This window comes from Neocloeon triangulifer, unplaced genomic scaffold (genome assembly GCF_031216515.1).
Source record: "Neocloeon triangulifer isolate White Clay Creek 2 clone unplaced genomic scaffold, ASM3121651v1 ptg000013l, whole genome shotgun sequence".
NCBI classification, from domain to species: domain Eukaryota; kingdom Metazoa; phylum Arthropoda; class Insecta; order Ephemeroptera; family Baetidae; genus Neocloeon; species Neocloeon triangulifer.
In genome coordinates this window covers 2,314,762-2,329,786 of record NW_026775555.1, presented here as the reverse complement: position 1 = coordinate 2,329,786, position 15,025 = coordinate 2,314,762, and the positions used below count along the sequence as shown (strand labels likewise).

At 37.6% G+C, this 15,025-nt stretch overlaps 1 protein-coding gene across 12 annotated transcripts in view; it reads left to right on the top strand.

The window, feature by feature from the left end:
* Window positions 1–15,025, top strand: part of LOC132198925 (CUGBP Elav-like family member 4) — a 394,396-nt gene that overhangs the window by 376,689 nt on the left and 2,682 nt on the right. For 8 of the 12 annotated variants that reach the window (XM_059623243.1, XM_059623250.1, XM_059623244.1 and 5 more), the window contains 8 exons: window positions 4,869–4,948; window positions 10,442–10,585; window positions 10,756–10,900; window positions 11,598–11,753; window positions 12,226–12,324; window positions 13,253–13,330; window positions 14,133–14,291; window positions 14,357–14,524. In XM_059623243.1, coding sequence (XP_059479226.1) covers window positions 4,869–4,948; window positions 10,442–10,585; window positions 10,756–10,900; window positions 11,598–11,753; window positions 12,226–12,324; window positions 13,253–13,330; window positions 14,133–14,291; window positions 14,357–14,484 — 989 coding nt within the window. In that variant the 3' untranslated portion in view covers window positions 14,485–14,524. The remainder of the gene's footprint in view (window positions 1–4,868; window positions 4,949–10,441; window positions 10,586–10,755; window positions 10,901–11,597; window positions 11,754–12,225; window positions 12,325–13,252; window positions 13,331–14,132; window positions 14,292–14,356; window positions 14,525–15,025) is intronic. The other 4 variants (XM_059623249.1, XM_059623253.1, XM_059623255.1 and 1 more) reach the window with 4 other exon arrangements.

Below are 15,025 nucleotides of genomic sequence, written 5' to 3'. Positions count from 1 at the left end.
ATTCAGAAATTTGAAATTATTTTTGCTGAACAAATAAAATCAAAACAATCGGAAATATTGAAAAATAAATCCTCGACACTTATCATCGAATTTAAATTTGAGAATTATCTATAATGTTACAATTAAAATATTTTCTGTCATTTTATTGATCGATATTTAGTCCAAATTTTTTGTATATTGAAAAATAAGCTCTACTTGCCGAGTACTCTGTCCAAAGAAAACCTTAAATTGTTGCTAAAACTAAATAATTTCAACTTAAAAAAGTTTCAATTAGCAATTTAGATGCATTTTTCCGCACCGCAATTGCGCGACTTGATGAATGGACGAGGAAGTAACTTAAAAAAACGACACTAGCGCCACTAGTGAGATAAATTAATATTATTTCTAAGATGGAATATTAAAATATTTAACATGAATTTTAAAATTAAAATTTATTAATTTATATTTTATTTTATTTATTCATCTTTTTTCATATATTTTAATTTCCTTATTTCATTTTTTTTTATCTTTAAATAAATTCCGTCTTAGAAATAATATGAATTTTTGTCGCTAGTGGCGCTAGTGTCGTTTTTAAAGTTACTTTTCCTCGTCCATTCATTAAGTCGCGGAATTGCGGTGCGGAAAATTGCATCTAAATTGCTAATCGCGTGCTTACACATTTCCCCGCCCATTCAAATGCAAATGATGCAGTGCCAACTCCCAGCTGATCCCTTTTATTTCCCTCTTCTTTGTCTTGCGGGGAAGAAAAAGTTTCGGGCCTCGCGGACGGAAAGTCGTGCAAAAGACGCGAGCGTATTAACGAGTGTTTAACGAGAGAAAATAATTAACGCTCGCTAATTGAATGCGCTCGGAGAAAGAGAACAGTCGGCTGCTGCTTTTTTTTAATCTTGGCTGTTGTGTTAATTCTAATTTGATTTTAAACGCCCAGTGCAAACTTTTCCCGGCGTCTGTAAATGGACTCGGATGAACAGAGGGAGCAAATTAATTTGATTACGAATGAGCAGAAGAAATTTGCTGATTGCTCGACACGAAGAAAAGATAATCAATTTGAAAAAAAAAATTCCTCCGGATATTTAATTACAAAGGAGAAGGTAAATTTAATTAAATCCGGCTAAATTTTCGGGGATGATTTGGATTTGATTTCCGCGGAAGTTTTTGGGTTGGACCATTATCTTGACGAAGCCACTTAAAATGATTAGGGCGAAATGAAATTTCCCGGAGTGACGCTGATGCAGGCCGGCGCGCTCCTGCTCGTCGATTCGAATCACGGCTCGCAAGCCGGCGGCGGCGGCGCATATTGTTTAACGTGTGGATCGTAATATAGGGAGGATTAGGGGAGATTCGTTCGTCGTTCGTGTAGGGAGAGAGAGAGAGGCCAGCAGTAATTAAGGCAGAGAGAGCAAAGATAAACACGCCCGGCCGGGATAGCAGCGGTTTAATAAAGAAAGGGGGATTACGCGATGTAGCCAAATGAACGCTCGCATTTACATCGGCGAACGCTGGCCTGCGCGGCCTTTCGAGTACGCAACACAAATCGAAAGAGAGAGCAAGCAACACACTTTCCGCATCGCGGGGCGAATGTAAATTTAATTGACGGGGGAATAACAAGAAATAAAATATTTGTGACAAAAAATTACATGACACATGGAAATCAATATCAGAATACATTCTTTTCTTAATTTTTGTTGCATAAAATATGAAATAATATGTATTATTATAGCTGTGTAGTTGTCCAAATTTTTACACTCAAATTTTTTAAATAATTTAATTGAGAAAAAAATGAATTTTAGGACAAAACGGCACCGCCACTAGCAAGAACTTTGCTGAAACTTCCGAGATCAAAAAGACCTCATCCGCTGCAGTGAGCCTTGGTTGATATTTTTATCGAAGTGAAGAACTCGGGCTTTTTCCTTGTTGTACAAATTGTTTTCATTACAAAACAAATGGCTTTTGAAAATAAACAAATTTTTAAAAATAAGAAAAAGCCCGAGTTCTTCACTTCCATGATCAACTCTTGGAGTGTCAATTTCTTCAAATAAATAATTTTATTTTTAGAAAAATAAATTTAAATTTATTGGAACAAAAATTGGAATTAAATCAAAGATGAAGAATTCGGTGAAATAAAATGCCTAAATTTCATACTTTTTACACATTTTTCAACTATAGGAACTTGCTCAACATTGACGTCAGTTGAATTTTGGTAAATAAGAAATCTCCCGTTTCTTCACGAATGCAGTCTGACCCAATTTTTCTTTTTCCTCGACTCAATTTCTTCGGTGGAAAAACTCAATTTCGAAGCAGCTCACTCTTCGTTACCAAGCTCATTTCTCGTCGGCGGCACTCTAAACGAAATTTCCGCGCGTCCGTCGATTATTTGGCCTCTTTTTCTCCGTCAACGGGCCATAAATTTCCCGCACTTTCAATATGTGCTTTCCTTGGCAAAGTTTTGGATTACAAATAGCGCTGCAGCGACTCGCTCGAGTCGGGTTTCTCCTCCCCCAGCTACAAACAAACTTCTTCTTCTTCTCTGGTCGGGTCCGTTCTCGCGAAACTACTCCGCTGCAATCCTTTTAATCCCGCCGCTTTTTATTAACACACACAAGAGAAGAAAATTCTCTCGTGTTTGAAAAATGGCCCCCGAGTCAATTTGAGCCTCGGTGTACACGGCATTCCTTGCTCGCGAGAGAGCCGCTGAAATGAATTAATTCGCCGCAATAACTCAGCCGCCGCTTCTTCTTCTTCTTCTGGCTGCTCGTTTGGCTTACGTGCGCCCCGTAATTGATGTGGGGCTGCCGAGCGGCGGCCGACGGGCTTACGGGCCAGTAATTGTTCTGCTAAGACGCTCTGTGGTTTGAGCCGAAAAAGCTCCGGCGCTCCCTTATCTCCCCCTTGCGTTTATATGTATAGAAATATATATTTCTCCGGCACAACCGAGAGGACACAACACGGACCCCAGGTGCGCTCGCGAAAAGCGCGCGGCCCAATTTTATAGGCAAACTTCTATTAACAACAACAACAGCACACGGGGCGCAGATTCTCGTAAAAAACGTCCCAAGGCTTTCTGCGCGCGTGTAAATAATTATTATTACACCCCGGCACCGGTTTGTACTCGAAAGTTGCGCGGTTTGTCATGGTGATGGGCTTTAATGGCGGTTTATGTAGAAGCAAAACGGTCCTTTCAGCCAAAGGCTTTCGCCGGAGTTTCCATTGTTGGCAATTAACAAAGTGGAGCATATCCCAAAATTATTTATTATATCAGACAGAAACATTCCTTACGAGATGAATTTTATTACCTTAAAGTTGCTTGAGCTATACTCGGCGGTCATTAGTAATTAAAATTATGGGTGTTTCCAAAAAAATTACTTTAGTATAATCTCCTAAAATAATTCTTTCATCAGGGCTCTTAATTGATTGAAATCAGCAAGAAATAGTCCCAATTAATAATTTAATAAAATTTAAATTGGATTATATTTTTCCTGCAATTTTTGTTTGTTAAATTAAAATTATCCCCATTTTAATTTGAATGGTTACACTCATGAAAAATTGAAACCTCGTTGCAAAGAAAAATAAAAATATTTATGAAAAGGTGACCTGCGGTCTGCTGGAACTTTAAAAACATAGGGTTTTGTTGTGTCCAAACTAAAACTAAATAAGTGGGAGGAATTCATGAAAAATTAAAATTTAAATGGGGAGACTTCAATTTTAAGAAACAAAATTTGCAGAATTTAATTAAACAAAGGAGTCAGTCAATAGCTTTGCCAGAAAAATCTTTGGGTTCATTGCCCTGGAAATTTCTACCAAAATCACAGTATGAATCTGTTGACTGACCCCTTTGTATCATTAATTTCTGCAATTTTTGTTTATTTAAATTAAATTCTCCTCATTAATTTTTTGGTTTAGTTTGAAAACCCTGGGTTTTGAAAGTCCACATTCCACCTTTTGCTTTTCCTTTATCATTTCAATTATTCTTCTCCTGATTTCGATCTTAAGAAAATTTAATTTTGATTTCGATTTTAAATTAATCATCATTCTTTTGGAATTTGCAGCAAAGCCTATAACTTCCCAAGCACACTCTCTCATTTGTCGGTGAGCAAACTGGATTTTCCTCTCGCCGACGAGAGCTCTGGCGTTTGTAATTGATCGTGCAAAAGTTTGGCAAACTCGGCGTGTCTCTCGGCAACGCTTGCCGGAAATGAGCATTCCAGCATCTTTCTCTCGCGGGCGTGCGTTATTAAATTTTAAAGCCGGCACCTCTCTGGGCTGAGCCAATATTGAAAGTAAACACGCGCGCACAGATAATCCCGGCGAATCTGCGCCCGGCGCCGCGGGAGCCTCCGCGAAAGAGATGAGAGAGGAAAATAATAATAATTCTCTCTGCCGGGAATCTGTTTTGTGATGCTCCTTATCGCTCGGGCCACCTGCTGGACCCACGAGATGGTCGAAAGGACAGAAATATTATCTGCGTCTCTCGAGAGAGCAAATATATATTTTCACTGCCGAGCAAGCTTTAATTTTATTAAGCAACCACTTGTGTGTATTGTCGTGTCGTGTCGAGCCAGCAGAGTTCATTCACAAGGAAAATTTGAAGCATCCTCGTGTAATGTGCCTCTTACATGCGGCGGCGGCGGACGGATCCGCTGGCGAGGAAGGAACCAACCTTATTGCGTTGCCATGACGACCAGCGTCTTCGTCCTTCGCTCGCTCTCTCGCTCGTTTGTCAATAACGCACGAGGCCGCTCTTCTCTCCTCGTCTATTATATGTCATATTTCAATAAACCGACCCGCTCGCTCGCCCGCCCGCTTTCTCGACCAGCCCTCGCCGTCCCCCTTTCACCCTCCTCGTCTAATTGGCCACTTTTGTGTTGCAGGTTGTGCTTTTGTCAAGTTCGGCTCGCACCAGGAAGCGCAAGCAGCTATTTCTAACCTGCACGGTAGTCAAACTATGCCGGTGAGTTTCAACCCCGACTGACAATAATTAGCAGATTGTGCATTCTTGCTTGTTAATTGTTTCAAAATCAGAGAGGCGAATGAATTCCACACTTTTTTGCACAACTTTGTTTGCCAAATAATTATTATGAAAAATAATACTGCGAAATTTTTAAATGAAACTATTTATTTATTTAATCTCTAATTAAATAAGTAAGTTGAATTATTTTAAAAATTATTTTTAATATGGGTGAAATCGGGAAAGGATGAGGTGTAATTGGCAGTGAAAAAGTTACCATTTTGATTTTCACATATGTTGTTGGGGTTGTTGAAAGGTAGCTTCTCCTAAATTTTCAGCTTAAAATATGGAGCGCTTTTCCGGGAAATTGGATTTTTCCAAAAACAGAAAATATTGAATATCTTTGCTACTAATGAGAATATATGAATGCTCTCTTCACCACCAGACGTAACTTTTTACGCCCGACAACTTTGCTGTTGATAATTTTTGTGTAGGTCAAAGGTCAAGGTCACTAATTAGCAAATTTCACTTTCAAACGCAATTTTCGCAAAGAAGCACACCTTGGATTTTTTTCGTGATATACAAAAAAATGTAGCCCAAAGTCTGTAGAACAAAATACTTGATTTCCAGATTGGTAACTTTTCCTGTTTAATTGATATTTTTAATTGAATATTAAAAAACAGTGAAAAATCGCTTTTCCGCAAACGAAATTAATTTTCAAACAGCGATAACTCTTTTTCTGCTAGAGATACGCAAAAACATGCAAGAACAAAAAGTGTTTCTTATGACCTAACCTATCGAACCATGTATCGATCATGTAGGTCAAGTCACTTAAGGTCATTGACCTCAGTGACCTGTGACCTTCAAAAACGAATTTGCAAAGTATTAGTAAATTAAATAATAAAAAAGAGTGTGCCCGTTCTGAAACTTTTCCATTTTTATGCAAAATCGTTTTTGAAGGTCACAGGTCACTGAGGTCAATGACCTTAAGTGACTTGACCTACATGATCGATACATGGTTCGATAGGTTAGGTCATAAGAAACACTTTTTGTTCTTGCATGTTTTTGCGTATCTCTAGCAGAAAAAGAGTTATCGCTGTTTGAAAATTAATTTCGTTTGCGGAAAAGCGATTTTTCACTGTTTTTTAATATTCAATTAAAAATATCAATTAAACAGGAAAAGTTACCAATCTGGAAATCAAGTATTTTGTTCTACAGACTTTGGGCTACATTTTTTTGTATATCACGAAAAAAATCCAAGGTGTGCTTCTTTGCGAAAATTGCGTTTGAAAGTGAAATTTGCTAATTAGTGACCTTGACCTTTGACCTACACAAAAATTATCAACAGCAAAGTTGTCGGGCGTAAAAAGTTACGTCTGGTGGTGAAGAGAGCATTCATATATTCTCATTAGTAGCAAAGATATTCAATATTTTCTGTTTTTGGAAAAATCCAATTTCCCGGAAAAGCGCTCCATATTTTAAGCTGAAAATTTAGGAGAAGCTACCTTTCAACAACCCCAACAACATATGTGAAAATCAAAATGGTAACTTTTTCACTGCCAATTACACCTCATCCTTTCCCAATTTCACCCATATATAAGTAAATTTATTGTTAAAAAAATCAATTTTCATAATTTAGAAAATGCTTTTCAAGAACACCGCTTTTGCCTTTTGAAACAATTTTAAATTCATATAAAATAACCTGTAAGTCAGCAGCAAATTTTCTGAAAATTATTTTTACTTCGTACTTCACCACTTGGGATTATATTTAAATATCACATGTACAATATTCCAAAAGTAATTTTTAATTTAGATTAAGCAGATTTAGGACATTCAATTTGCTTCTCTCCTCATGCTGTGGTGTATTTCAAAACAACCAGAAATAATTAAACCAAAGTTTCTGTAAACTCTGTGAATTTAATTGTTATTGTTAAAACTCGCGTTTGTACTCATATTTTTCTCTTCTCGAATGTTACAAGTCCCAAACTCAAGTTAAGAAATCCCCATCAGGAGACTCTAATTGGACAATTAAGTTAGCAACATCTTGCGCCGCAATCAACTCGACAAATCATGCACACTCCAAACTTCTCTGTTGCGCTCGCTCTCTCTTCTAATACAAATCCTGGCGCTAATTTTCCCGCTCGTTTTGCAAGAGGCGCCGCGTGTAGTTTGTATATTAAAACTTTTAATATAGCAATCTGTTGAAAAGAAAGTTTTCTCTCCGAGGAGTGGAGCACCTTTCTCTTCTCTCCGGCGATATTACTCATCTCTCGCGAGGAGAGAGGGCGGTAATTTCATTTTTAAAATTTCTCATCGAGCTGCAGCAGCTCGGCGGCGCTAATTAAAGGCGGAAAAAGTAATAAGAAGTCTAAATTAAACTTTTTCCTCGCCGATATGGACGAGACGCGAACCAACTTCTCCGGCTATACACGCTCGTAAAGATGGTCGCACCTGGAAAAAACGAAAGTCGGCGCTTGAATTTTATGTGGCGCGACCAGAATTCGGCAATAAAAAGAAAGAGAGCAAGTCGAGAATCGAGCGAAAAAGCTCAGGCGACTCCGCAGATGGCGGCGACTTTATGTGCTGGCTGCACTTTTTACGGCCCTAGCAATATGGGGCCTATCGGAAAAGCGACGCTCAAAATTATCACCACGACGCAATTGCAACGGATTCGGAAAAGGAAATTGCCCATTCATTTAATTTGAAAACAACAATAATGAAGGTTTGCAAATTTAAAAAAGCAATGAACAATGCGTCAATTAAAAAACAGTTTATCTTTTTTATTCAGCAAAGGATTCAAATTGTAAGTATTAATTTAAAGTAATTAATTATATAAAATTGACTAAAGAATAGCTAATTTTTATTTTAAATTTACTGTTAAATTTCAAATTTAATCATATGTATTTTTTTGAAAATAAGTATGAGACAAAAATTAAAGAAATTCTTATAAACAAAGGAAGTTTTTCAGATTAAAAAATAAAAATAAGTTTAGATTGAAATTGGGTTTTGCTGAAAATATCAATAATTTCTTTTATTGAAAGAAGAGCAAACCAGAAAACATTCAGTAAGTAAATTGGTAGGCAATTGAAAACTTATTTCACTTTAAAAAAAGTTTCATTATTTTTCTTTTTGCTCTTTCCGCCCTAATTCTTATCAGTCCTCAATCGTGTTTCGTCAAAGGTTCCCTGCAATTCATCATTTCGCTCCGGCGCTGGATTTAATATGTTTTCCTTTTCCGAGGCGCCCGATTCGCCTTTGACAGAGACACGAGCGAATATTCGGCCAAAACACACACAACTTTTATGATAATCAAAAGCGTCGTCTCGTATCTGTGCGCCTCGCCGAGAGGCAACTGCTCGAAATATCATAAAAGAAGCGGGCGTCCGCCTTCGGCCGGCCGGCGTAATAACAACTTTGGCCGTAATTGAATATCTGATGTGGTTTGTGATGCGCGCGGCGCGGTCAATAGATCAAAGGAGCATCGCTCGCTGCGAAAGACCGACAGACGCGGTTCTCGTTCGTATAACTCGGGCGTAATTTTGCGAAATAATGACACGCTGAGAGGAACTGTTAGCGTAAGGAGTGTTTCTTCTGGGAGCAATTACTCCCGTTCTTAACCTTCTTCGCCCTTTCTCTTACAAGTCAGCGCCCCTTTAATGTCGCACGGGCGGCAGAGCGAATTCTTCTCGCAAAAGGCTGCTGGAGCCGCTCTCTCTGCAATTAATTTCAGCCAAGAGAACACTCGGCATACATGCACGCTCGTTAATTTCGTCTAATTTGAGTAATCGGATGATCAATTGGCGCGCGCACACCCGACGACAATTGCATTCTAGTTAGACGCATTGTAAGGAAATTAGACTGTCTTGGGAATAATTACATATGTCTGTCTTTAGTAAGAACTTGAAAACAAAAATTTACTCGAAAAATAAATGAAATTGTTCATACACACAAAAACATTAAATATACGCATTAATATAATAAATTATATCCCTTTAATAAATTTATTTTAATTTTTGATGTAAAACAATGTTTTAAAAATTAGAATACATTTACTAAACAGATATAATTTTATACACTTATGCGTCTATTTACTGTTATTAATAAAAGAACATATTTCATGTTTTATAACTTAATTGTTATTAGCTACTTTACTTTAACTTTTACTGCATGATAAATTATTGTTATTTATTTTCCAAATTTCTTGCATCAAACTTATAAAATTAAATTCTTGAAAACAATTTCTATGAATTGTTGAACAAACCGGCACCAACACTAGCAAGTATTTTGCTAAAACATCCGAGATCAAAACGACCCTATCTGCTGCTTGGATAGCTATTTTCTTTTTAATACTATTTTATTTGAAAACATATAAAGAATGATTTAAATATTGAATTAGTTATTCATTATTTATTTTTATTAAGATAATTTATGACAATTAGGGAAATCAATATTTCAAAATTTAACAGAGTTGTGAAAGAGATTATTATTTTGCTCATTAAAGAATATAAATCTTTAATAATGAGACTTCAACTTTGTATTTTGATCACGAGCCGTGTACATTCATAAAGAGCGATGCCATTAATGAATATTTAAGCTGCAGCGTCTCCTCTAGCGCCGCACCGTAATTTCCTCTTGATTTAATTTCTTAACAAAATTGCGGCTTGAATGAAGAGATCAAATTCGCTCGCAAATCCTTTTCTCCTCGTCTTACACTCTTCCTGCGGTTTCTTAATCCGACGCCCAGAGAATCTCTGGCGCGATATTAACTTTCCTCTCCTCTGTCTGGCGGCTGCACAGGCGGAAAAGTTAATAAATGCGAGATTGCCCAAAACTAGCTCGCGCAAAGATGAGAGCAGGCGGAGTTTAACATAATTAAAAACATGTTTATAAATTAAAATGCGCGAGCGAGCGAGCGAGCTAGCAAACGCCGCCGGTGTAAAATGCACGTCGTATAAAAGAGCAGCCACTCTCATGACTCACGGGCTGAATAAATTAAATTGTAATGCTGGAGAAATTAAAGCCTTAAAAGTTGCCGGCAATATTTCCGCCGGCGTGCAGACTCGTAAAATGTTTATCTCTTCTTATCTTGCTTGGTCCAGGCAGTAAATTATTTAACGACAACTACACAACTTCACTAAATATGCGCAGCAACGACGGAAAATTTTTAATTAATGCAAAAGGTTGGGCCTTCTTTCATGACGAGCGGTGATAAAAATAAAAAGAATAAATTAAGCATACAATTTAATTTAAGCGGTGACGTGCCAAAGACGGAGAAATCTAATTACACCTGTCAGGATTCCATATATGTCAGGAGAATAATTATCAGAAATAAAAAAGAGGTATGCAACCGGCACGACCCCGCCGTCCTGCCGGCTGCCTAACTCGTAATGGCTTAGAAACAATGTTGAAACGACCGTAAATTACACCCTTGATGGCCATGATGTGACCAAGGTTTCTGGTGTATTTCGCTAATCGTGGGCAATTATTTTGTTTCAGGGAGCCTCTTCGAGCCTAGTGGTGAAGTTTGCAGACACTGAGAAAGAACGCCAGTTGAGACGTATGCAGCAAATGGCCGGCAACATGAGTCTCCTCAACCCTTTCGTTTTCAACCAGTTCGGCGCTTACGGAGCTTATGCACAGGTTAGTTTCTTAAAATTAAAATCTTTTTTTCCAATTTAAAAAATTTTGTATATTGACCGAGAAGAATAAACAATAATAATAAAATATATTCTGTATTTTTTTGTCATTTTATCTGGCGAATTATTGACCTTTTTATGGAAAAAATAATATTTTAAAACTTTAAATTTCAGTGCGACGGATTGCAGCAGCAGGCAGCCCTGATGGCCGCGGCTACTGCGCAAGGTACCTTCATAAACCCCATGGCGGCGCTCGCATCCCAGATGCCTCATGGCGCCCTCAATGGTATGGCGAACCCTGTCGTGCCTCCTACCTCAGGTTCGAGTGCTAACAACTTGATGTGTTAGAGCTGCTTATAAATGTTTAGTGTCAATGTTCACCTAAAAATATGTGTTGCTCCTAAAAAATTTCATTCAATTCAAATCTGTAAATATAAAATTCAATTTTCCTTTTTTGCATTAGTCGAAAAAATCTACCATTTAGTTTTGATAATTTGTTTCTCAACGAAGTTGCTGCTTTGCTTTTCACAAAATCTCAGTTGGCTTTTGCACGTCGGTGTCTCTTTCCCAAAGACGAAATCACAAAACTCGCTTTGCATCTCTCCCTTTCATATATCTGTCTCTCGAACTTTCTCCGTGTGTTTGTACCTTTAATGCTCAGCTTGTGAGAGTTTTAGCCGAATCGTACGATCAGATCGGTTATTCGAGCGTACATTTCCATACGCATACTCAATTAATTTGCATCCAGAGCTGTTTACATTCGTGATCTGCTCACATCACACTCCTCCGAGTTTAGCGTACGTGTTTGGCGTTCTAGACGCGACGCAGTTATATTTTAGCATCAGTCTGAGATTTTGTGTTTGTTACTTTGATATTTATGATCAGAAAGGTGACGAAAATGAAAAAAAAAATAGTTGGATGAGTGGAATAGGCTCTTTAAACATATTTTTGACGAAATACTTTTAAAGGGTCTATGGCGATGATTTAATGTTTGTCTTTCTTCTTCTTCGATGCAGGAGCGGGTACAGGTCAGCCTGTGAACGGGGCTATCCCCAGCCTTCCCTCCCCCACCATGCCCAACTTCAATATGGCGGCACAAACCCCTAACGGTCAACCCACCCCAACCGACCCTGGGGTCTATACTAATGGCATGCCACAAACGTACCCTGCACGTAAGTATCTTTTTTCAGCTTCTCTTTCTTTTTCTATCTATTTCTCTCGTTCGGTGTCACGTCCATCGAGGTATATTTTCATTTCAACACAAACTGAGCATTACTTCAGGACGAAAGTTTTAACTCTATATTATTATTTCACGCTAATTTCACAAGCAAAACGTATATATATTCTCTTCTGCTGTCAGACTACTTCTTTCATTCGCTTCTCGGTGTTGTAATCTTGAGTCGGTGTCCGCCCGGTGTGTTTTCCACGAAAAAAATCCACTATATTTTTTCCTGAACAAAAAGGCGCGGGAACAATCTAGACTAGTGAATTTCCGCGCCTAATTTATATTTTGTGCAAATAAATTTTATCCTAGTGTTTGTTGATTTTATTAATATATAATAATTAATTAATTCGGTGTGATATAATTTCTTAACATGGGTAAAGACAGTGTATTTATGAGTGTACACTTTGTTCTATGTGTAGATGGCCTTCACCTGTCCATTTCAGCCCAAGGTATGCCGAACGGAGAGGCGGCTCTGCAACACGCAGCCTACCCTGGAATGCAGCCGTACCCCGGAGTCGGTATGTTGGCCCCTTCAAATGACCAAAAGTGTTTTATTTTTATATATATATTTACATGATCGTTAATCGTTGCGACAACCACAATATCAAATCTTGTTTTGCAATTTCATTCATTGTTCTGACACGGTGTTCCTCATTCTGATTCCGTGCGTGTGCGTGTTTTGGTTCGCGTCTGCCCACTAGTTACCTGTTCGTGTTTGTCTGCATGCTTTGGTTATTTCATTTTATTTTTAAATTTACAAAGGTTCACTTAAACCTGGCTGATCAAATCAATCAGAATTACAACCAAAATTGAATACAAACCAGGATCTTCAGTGTCCTTTTTAAAATCATTTTGAAGTTCTCACGAGAGACGTAAGTACTGTTGGCTTGCACGTTGCATTGTGCTTATAAAATAAAATTAATCAATTTTTTTTTAATCATTTCATTTATTAATTTTTTTTAATGTGTGTTTGTGTTTTGAGCGCTCTGAATGTTGATGTGCTCTTTTCTTTCCGTAGCTTCTCTCCGTGCCTCCGTGTGTGCAATTTTTTAGTTTTCGAAAGAAAATAATTTCGAATTCGACTTCATATACGAAACTCCTGTAGTCTTTCTAATTTCTCAACACTTTCTCCTTCTATCTCTGAACCGACTTTCACTAAATCTTGTCAGATAAATGTGATAAATACAAGCAAAATACAAATCACTTGAACAATCTGTGGTGTCCATCGACTCGGATCCGATCAGTGCTTCTATCAGTGTCACAAACACACACCAATATCTCGATCCATATTAATTTATCAACAGTAGTGAAAATGAAAAAAATTACATAACTGAAGCAAAAATCATTGTAAAAGAGTAACAAGTACTTTAATATGAGAAAATAACTTAAGATTTAGAGTACTCGTGTAATAAATGTGTGTCATAAAAAAAAATATCTTGTCGGCAGCTTATCCCGCAGTATACGGCCAGTTCACGCAAGCTATTGCCCAACCCATTACGGCAGTTCCCCCTACTCAGAGGGAAGGTAAGGATGCCATGCATAATTAGAGGTCACATGATCAACAATCTCTCTCTCACTCTCTCTATCTTCACCAACTCCACGTGTACGCGAGAGAGAGACCCCTTTTGTGTTTACTCGACAGAGTCATATAATATTATATACATAGTTGATAGCCGCAATTTCCCGAAACCCTCAGTTGAATAGGCCATAGTATTTTAGCAAATTTTACTACCCATATTATATAGTTCTGCTCTCACATTATTTAAATATACATTTATATTTTTGCATTTCTGCATCTCTTACATATTTTCTGTGTGGTTCATATATGAGTGTCTTTTGTTTTGATTATTTTAATCTCACCCTTGGTTCATTCCACAAATCTCGGTATAAATATTTTAATGTGCCTTGATGTGCGATATGGATGTGTACTTTCCTTGATCTCTAGAAAACACAAATATAATTATTTTTTATTTTCCTCTCGACCACCACTGCTAGGGAAAAGCAAAGTTACCCAAGTTGATGTTTCTCTGCACAGTTTTTTTTTTTGCTAAGATGTTTGCTCTCACAAATTACATTCACGTACATTTTTCAAATTCGTAGCTTCTGCGCCCATCGGGACGAACCGTCCGTAATTGGCTCCTCTTTTAATTAAATCCCTCTATCTCTCTCTCTCTCACTCCCGCCTGTCTGAGATTTGCCATCCATTTCGATTGAGAAAACAATAGAGCCCTCTTCGATCAGTTATCCAATATGAAGGGCCAGATGAAGTTCTCTCGTTGTTGCCCCACCGACCCTGTGCTAATAACCCTTTCTCTATTTGATCCAGGGTGTTCGATCTCGGGACCAGAGGGGTGCAATCTCTTCATCTACCACTTACCTCAAGAGTTCGGAGACGCCGAGCTTATGCAAATGTTCCTTCCGTTCGGAAACGTCATCAGTTCAAAAGTCTTTATCGACCGGGCAACGAACCAGAGCAAATGCTTCGGTGAGTTTCCATTACGCGTTTTCTGATTGCAAACGTTCTAATGCACGCACTTTGCGCCGAAACAGGTTTCGTCAGCTTCGACAACCCTGCGAGCGCCCAGGCAGCCATCCAGGCTATGAATGGCTTCCAGATCGGCATGAAGAGACTCAAAGTGCAGCTCAAGAGGCCCAAGGACGCCAACCGTCCTTACTAACCTCACTTTCAACCTAGGGACCGATCACTTTGTGTGAATGGTATATATGACTTTCTTTTATTATAATATTCCTTTTTAACGATGCAGATGGAATGAAAAGGGAATAAATCAAGAAATAATAGAATGAGATGAAAATTTATTCCATATTTAAAGATTAATTTTCAATAAAGTTGTTATGGAATTCAAGATATAATATAAATCTTGTTGATTTCAGACCGAACATTGCAATGAAAAGTTCGTGTCGGTCACCAACATAGATTTTCCATCAGTCAAATTTTTTAATAAATATGCAACCTGCACGACACGCCTGTCAAGGGATTGCATAGATATATTAAGAAAATATGAAATTAGGCAACTCATTGTCATTTGTGTTTTACTTTTACGGAATTAAATTTCAAAATAAATATATTTTAAATTTATAAATGCAGAAAATAATATTCATATTTTATATAAATTAAATATTTATTTCAATTATAAATCATAGTTTTGTTTTTTTTAATTGATCAAACTCAATAATTTATTTTAAAAATAAATTCTTTTT